The 7,148-nt window shown below is 31.7% G+C and overlaps 1 protein-coding gene across 1 annotated transcript; it reads right to left on the reverse strand.

Moving 5' to 3' along the window:
* Nucleotides 1-4,956: 4,956 nt before the first annotated feature.
* On the reverse strand, nucleotides 4,957-6,879 carry LOC131621769 (transcription factor MYB26-like). Its single transcript, XM_058892813.1, has 2 exons — nucleotides 6,427-6,879; nucleotides 4,957-6,311 (listed from the first exon to the last, which is right to left on the reverse strand). Exons 1-2 carry the CDS (start codon nucleotides 6,687-6,689, stop codon nucleotides 5,402-5,404), a joined length of 1,173 nt encoding a protein of 390 aa, XP_058748796.1. The 5' UTR covers nucleotides 6,690-6,879; the 3' UTR covers nucleotides 4,957-5,401.
* Between the last annotated feature and the right edge of the window lie 269 nt (nucleotides 6,880-7,148).

Here is a 7,148-nt window from a genome sequence, read left to right on the forward strand (position 1 = left end):
CAATAGTTTTTTTGACAAACACATCCAGTATAGTGTTATAGATAGCATACTAGACAACATAGTGTATAGGAGTTGAATGTCTCACAAGATTAGAAAGGACATAGAACACTTGTTGATATAGATAGTGTTGGATAGTTTTGTAAAAAAAAAACCTAGCAGCGTGCATAAGGGTAAAACACTAGTCCAAAGGCAGATTGATTTTGCAAAGGAAGAATCTGACGAGATGGTAAATTTTGTGTTGCAGAGAATTTTATTAGCATCCAAAGATGAAAGGCCTTATAAGAGTTTGTTTAAAACCCATTATTCTATCAAGAACAATGTGTGTAATCTGATCATGATAATGGCAACACGGAGAATATAGTCTCGTAGAAATTTGTAGTTTTATGAAGTTGTCCACGGAATCCCATGAGAAGACATACACCCTCGGTTGGGTAATTAAGGACTCCCAAGTTCGAGTTGCACTAGCCTGCATAGTTCCTATCTGAAGGTGATAAAAATACACAAAAAAGGGGGTTGAATTGTGTATTTGATAACTTTTGCTTTTCTAGAATCAGTAGCTTTTGAATCTGACCAAGTTCATATTCTAAGCTAGAGTAAGCAGCAATAGAATTATTTAAAGTGCAAAAGTAATAAGTAAATCACATACATAAATTATCCTGGTTCCTCTATAACGAGAGTAGTATAGTTTCCTTGTCACACAAGAACTTTTCACTATAATCAAAACCTAATTACAACTTGTTTAGACACAATAGTCCCAAATTTCCTGCTCAATCACACTTGAAAAGTACTTTCTTGCCTAAACTCACAACTCAAGACTTCCTTGCTCAATCAAACTGAAAGAGACTTCCTTGCCTAAGCTCACAGCTCATGACTTCCTTGCTCAATCTAACTAGAAAGATACTTCTTTGCCTAAACACACAACTCAAGACTTCCTTGCTCTATCTATCCAGAAAGAGACTTCCTTGCTCAAAGACTCAATTCCGAGATAAACGTAGAAAAGTTAAAGTTTTCAATATGAGAGACGATGCGATGGTGTTTTTGCGTAAGGAAAGGTTTCTAGTTGGTATTTATAGCAAGCTGCAGCCACACAAGTATGACCCGTTTAAAGTGACCCGGAAGATCAGTGATAATGCTTATGTGGTAGCTCTCTCGGATTCTATGAATATATTCAATACTTTCAATGTTGTTGACATTCATGCGTATCAAATAGATGAAACTCTTTATCAAGAAGAGAACTTGGAGTCGAGTTCTTCAGAGGTGAAGGAGACCAATGTAGGAAGATTGGCTGTGTGTATTGAAAAAGAAGTCGCGCGTCGAAAGGATTCGACATGATTTGCACAAGTTTGACGTTCGATGTCGGAATGATTCTAATTATACCTTTCTGCATAAGGAATAAACTCTTATTAAGTCATATGAGTTCGTTTCAGGTCCGAAAACAATATTTTAATATTTTCCACAATTTTAGCAACTTCTTTTTTTATTTATGTTTTTGAATATTTTTGACATTAAGATTTCTTTTCACTATTTAAACACTTTTGAGACATGGTCGCTAGTTATCCTTTATCATAATAAAATTTAAGAGTTTTCTTTACCATAATTTTATCTAAGAGGTTGATTGCTTGTAAATTTGTATTTTCGTTCTAGGTATAGCGCTTATTTATTCTTCGTGATTCCGACTGCATCAACGGTGGATGATAGACGGTTAAGTTATAGTAATTTTATTTTGTTTGAAGTTCATTGCGGATTTATATAGATTTAAATTATATTTAGAGTTGCATGCTTTCTTTAAATTTTTATATTTCCACAAAATATTGTAAATCCGATTTAAATTATTGTGATACAATTTCAAGGTAGAAATCTCACATCTATCTCACTTGTGTAGTTCCTCTCCATGTAATCTGTTATGACCCATCACAAACAACAATTGTGATTCCGAGGTAGAGATTTCAGTTTTTTTTAATTGCGACTACAATTGAAAACCATAGCTGACCTTGATTCAATCTTGCTCCTTTAATTATCACCCTTTGGTCTGTACTGTAAAGGAAGAGTAATGAAAATGAAACATGATAACATATTCACATCAAAGAAAAGAAGATGGGGCATCAAGAGAAAAAAGAAAATAAACAATCACCCTGTCATGTTGATGTATCAAAAGAGGTCAGAGTGAATAGAAATGAACTTTTACTTATTTTATTTCATTTTCCTTTCTAACTTTGTTGCTAAATTAATTCATGTGATTATAAAAGCATCTAAGTAACTGGCCCATTAGAAAGAAAACTTTCTAAGATTCTGAGCCATGCATGAAGAATTAGAAATTCAATTGTAGAATAGAGTGCACAAATAATTCACAACCCTTCTACCATAATAGACCAAAGAATCCATTTTCAATAGTTATGGGCCCTTCAAATTATTGTAGTAACGGCTGTACCCAAAGAGATAGATACATGATACATTTTTAACTTTGTGATCTTTAACTTTTTATTTATTTAAAATAATGGTAGAGATAATCCTATATCAAAGACGTGTCTATATCTAAACATGATAACTCTATATGGAAGACGAATCTCAGGTCCAGCCCTGTGCAGGCGCAAGAGATTCTACAGTCCAGAGTCCCAAATTTTAGAGGACCCTCAATTTTGAAAAGTCTAATTTTTGTTGCATTAATATTAATAAATATATAAATTGATATAAAAAAATTGAATTAATAAAAAAATATTATAATAAAAATTCAATACATTCAAAAAATAAAATTGATTAAAGTTTAAATAATTATAATTAAATTTATTTTATTAATACATAATTATATTTTATACGTGCCATTTTTATTTATTATAATTGTATTTTTTTTTTTTTAAATTTGGGCCCAATTTTTAAATTAGAACGAAACCTTCTGTCTGATTGGGTCGGCCCTGACGAATCTGTGTCTAACACTATATATGATAATTCTATATTTAAGACGGGTCTGCGTTTAACACATGCGAATCCTATATTAAGACGAGTTTGTATTTGACACAAAACATAATAAAGTTGTATTCAAGACGTGTCTATGTCTAAACATGATAACCTTTTACTGAAGACGAGTCCGGTGTCTAACACTAAATATGATAACCCTATATTTAAGACAGATCTTTGTCTAACACATGATAACCCTATATGTCTCACGCTAAATATGATAAACTTGTATTGTCTAAACATGATAGTCCTATATTAAAGACGAGTCTGTGTCTAACACTAAATACGATAACTTTATATTAAGACGAGTCTGTATCCAGCACATAATACCCTATATTAAGACGAGTCTGCGTCCAACACTAAATATGATGAACTTGTATTCAAGATGTGTCTGTGTGTGACACTAAACATAATAACCTATTTAAGACGAGTCTTGTGTTGGAACTTTGGTTTGGTTTAACTTAATTATTTTAATTGCAAATTCTCACTGATTCAAAGATAATCATCAACATAAGGATTGAGTGGGTGGTGGGAATATATATATATATATGCATGAAATCAGCTTATGATTGAGGGAAGTTATGTTTCCCTAACTACTGCAGAAGATTCCATATGTTATCAAATTACAATCATAGTTCTGTTGAATGCTCTTTCTCTGTCATTATTTATAATAATGTTCTAGAGTAATGTTTTCTTACTCTCCTTTTTGGTTAATAATAACACATAATGAATTCTTTTAGTCATTTTCTGCTTTATAATGACAGCAATTAAGGGAATTTTAATCAGAATCTTTGCTTTGGAGTTTGAACTAATGAATATAATATTTACCATTAGATTTTGTTGTTTTTTTTTATGAGATCACATGAATACCGTGCTCTTAGTTAATTATCTGCATGTGCTTAATTAATTAGACAAAACTTAAATCATAAATAAATTATAAATAAATTTTTAAAAATTTATTTTATTTAAAATATTTAAAAAATATTTTGGAACACTGGTTAGCATGATTTTTTAAATTTTAATTTTTAAAATAAAATGAATTGATAGTCGGTGTTAACTTGCTTTATATATTCCTTCACTGTAACTTTGAATTAATTAATCTGATATTTTTCTTGTCTCCCTTTTCTTCCCCTTTTTCCTTCAAAAGATGAATGATGTTTTTCTATAACTTTAACCAATTTATAAGCAAAAGCAAAGAGCAAGTTTTCCCCGGGTAAAGCAAATGTCAAGATTTGACAGATGGACCCTTCTAAAGTTTGGTACAATGCAAAAGTAATTATTTAACATTATGATACATCTTGGAACAAATTTTTTTTGTTCCTTAGATGAATGATAAATTTCGCCATAAATTCACAAAGATAAAGTAAAAGATTTTAGATTTTAGTTTAAATTTTTTTTAAAAAATATTCAATTTACCAATATTCACATTTTCAATTGAAACGAATCTTTTGATTTATGAAGCACAGACAAAGACACAAACACCAGACACGACAGTGACACAACGACACCAATAAATAAATTGAACATAATAAAAAAAATATTAGTGTCAGATACAGACATTAGTGCGCTTTATTTCAAGATGTCGGTATTATAGAGAGAAAAGAGTTTGTAATTAGGTTTTATAAGAAAACAAAATTTCTTCGAGATGAAACATGCCAAAAGAAATATTTCTATACCGATCTGATCGGAGGTATGTATGCATTCATAACTATGTGACTATATCTCACTCAACCACATATAAATTTTCGATTAAGATAAGATAATTCAAATTTCATATTTAAAATCTAGACATAGTTCGACCTAAATATACCGTGAAACTGCACTCAATTCAAATTCAAATTCAAATCCAAACCTATACATATATTACAAAATTTAAATCAATCAGTCCAATCTGAACAAGTGCATTATCAATTAATTAATGAAAAAAAAAAGTACTCCATGAATGACAAAATAGTTCATACTTCATATAAACTAGCAAACATGTTGTTGTTAATTTGATTCTTTGTGAATCACATCAGAATATGCTATAAGTACCTGCAGAGCATTGATCCCTAGCTAGCTATAGTCTATAAGATCAGAATTTGGCGTGAAGTGAGAACAAGTTGACCATGGAGTGTGTACATATTTTGACATCATCATCCATAAATGTCAAACAGACAATGTGTCAACGTAAAGGACTGCACAACTAAGCATATATGATTATTTCTCATACAATAAATGACAAAACAAATACTACTAAATTTATAGTAAATGATTCAGAAAAATACATAGTTTTTAGTTTACAAACATGTGAAACAAACTAGACATATTCATGGAAAAGCCTCAACTAGCAAATCTCATGTTTGCAAATATACCCCTCTTAATATTCCAAACTTCTAGAGATCATGAAGGTAATCAAATGCATATAATATACACATGCTGATGATGATCATGATTCATGATTCATGATTCATGATGATGATGACTCCCAAGTTGAAGGAAGGATAGGTTTTGCGAGAATTTTTTCTGGTGCTTGGTAGAATGATAGTGGTGGTGATGATGAAGATGTTATTGTTGTTGTTGTTGAGGATGGTAATGAGGATGACATGATGAGAGCATCCATGATATTATTATACTCCACAGCTTGAACATCATTGTTATTAACTTCTGCAGCCACAATTTGATGGATAAGATCATGATGATGATGATGTTGTGAATCAGAAGAAGAAAATGGGATGCTAGAAACAAAATTATCCTTGATGGTTTCAATTTCACAAACTTTTGGGACAATAGAATTATCAAGTTCCACCAAATGATGACTACTACTCTCATAGTGTTGTTGCTGTTGCTGCGGTTGCGGTTGCTGTTGCTGCTGATGTTGATGTTGCCATATTGTGTTTGGATTATTATTGTTGATGAAATTCTCAACAATATTATAGTTTTGGTGAAGATTTGGATTGAGATGATGAATGAATGACCAAGTATCAAATTGGTCATAAGAAGATGAAACAAGATTATTGGAAGAAGGTAGTGTTTCTGGCAAAGATGGATTATGAAAATTGGCATTCAAAATGTTGTTGATATCAATATTCTTGATATGGTCATTTTGATCTTGTAGGATTGGAGATGGAAGATTGATGGGAAAGTAAAGATGATGATCTAAGTGATATTGATGATGATGAGAGTTGTTATTAAGGATAGGATTGTCATTTAACAAAGGGAAGAAAGTTTCATTTCTAGGACAGTGAATATGATCAGAAAATGTGGTTAAAGAAGGAACAAAATCATGTGAAAGCAGTTTCTTCTTTATGCTTGAATTCCAAAAGTTCTTCACTTCATTATCAGTTCTTCCTGGTAAATGTTTTGCTATCTGTGCCCACCTGTCCAAATCCAAACCATATATATAGATACATATATAGATATATAGATATATACTCATGAAGAAAAGAAAAAAAATTGAAAAGAAAAGTGATTATTATTATTATAAGAACAAACCTGTTGCCAAGAATGGTATGAAGTTCAATGATAAGAGCAGCTTCTTGAGGAGAAAAGCTTCCACGTTTCAAATCAGGTCTTAAATAATTAATCCATCTTAATCTGCAGCTTTTTCCACATCTTTGCAAACCAGCAAGCTTAGGCACAGAACTCCAGCAGCCATGTCCATAAGTAGTGATGTAGTTGATGAGTTTTTCATCTTCTTCAGGTGACCATAAACCTCTTTTAACTTTCTGTTTGTTGCAGCAAGAGTGATGTCCCATATTGAAGAAGAAAAGGTTTAGGTTTTGTTTTAGCCCTAGCTAGGTTAATTATATGAATGGTGGTGTGAAGAAGAGAAGAGAGAATGGAGAGAGAAAAAAGGATGGAACTATGGAGAAGTGAGAAGTGGTGAATTTAATGAGGGAGAGAAGGAGCATTGTGGACCAGTTAGGGTTTGTAGCAAAGGGCTAAAAGCTGCAGTGTCACCCTGCAACATTTGTAGGCCCTATAATGGATGTTTTTTTCTTTCTTTTATAATTTCACTCACTCTTAGATCAGATGGGCTAACTTGTACACGTGTCAGCCATGCAGGGTGTGGGACCTGTGTCCTAGCAGATACTAGTTGGACATATACAGCATGATTTATGAAGAAGAAATATACTCTAGTGAGGAAAATTTTGATACTGTATTTTGATACTTATTTATGAAATATGTATGAATAGTATAAGATAAAAATGAGG

Source organism: Vicia villosa, unplaced genomic scaffold, assembly GCF_029867415.1.
Source record: "Vicia villosa cultivar HV-30 ecotype Madison, WI unplaced genomic scaffold, Vvil1.0 ctg.000011F_1_1, whole genome shotgun sequence".
Classification (NCBI taxonomy): domain Eukaryota; kingdom Viridiplantae; phylum Streptophyta; class Magnoliopsida; order Fabales; family Fabaceae; genus Vicia; species Vicia villosa.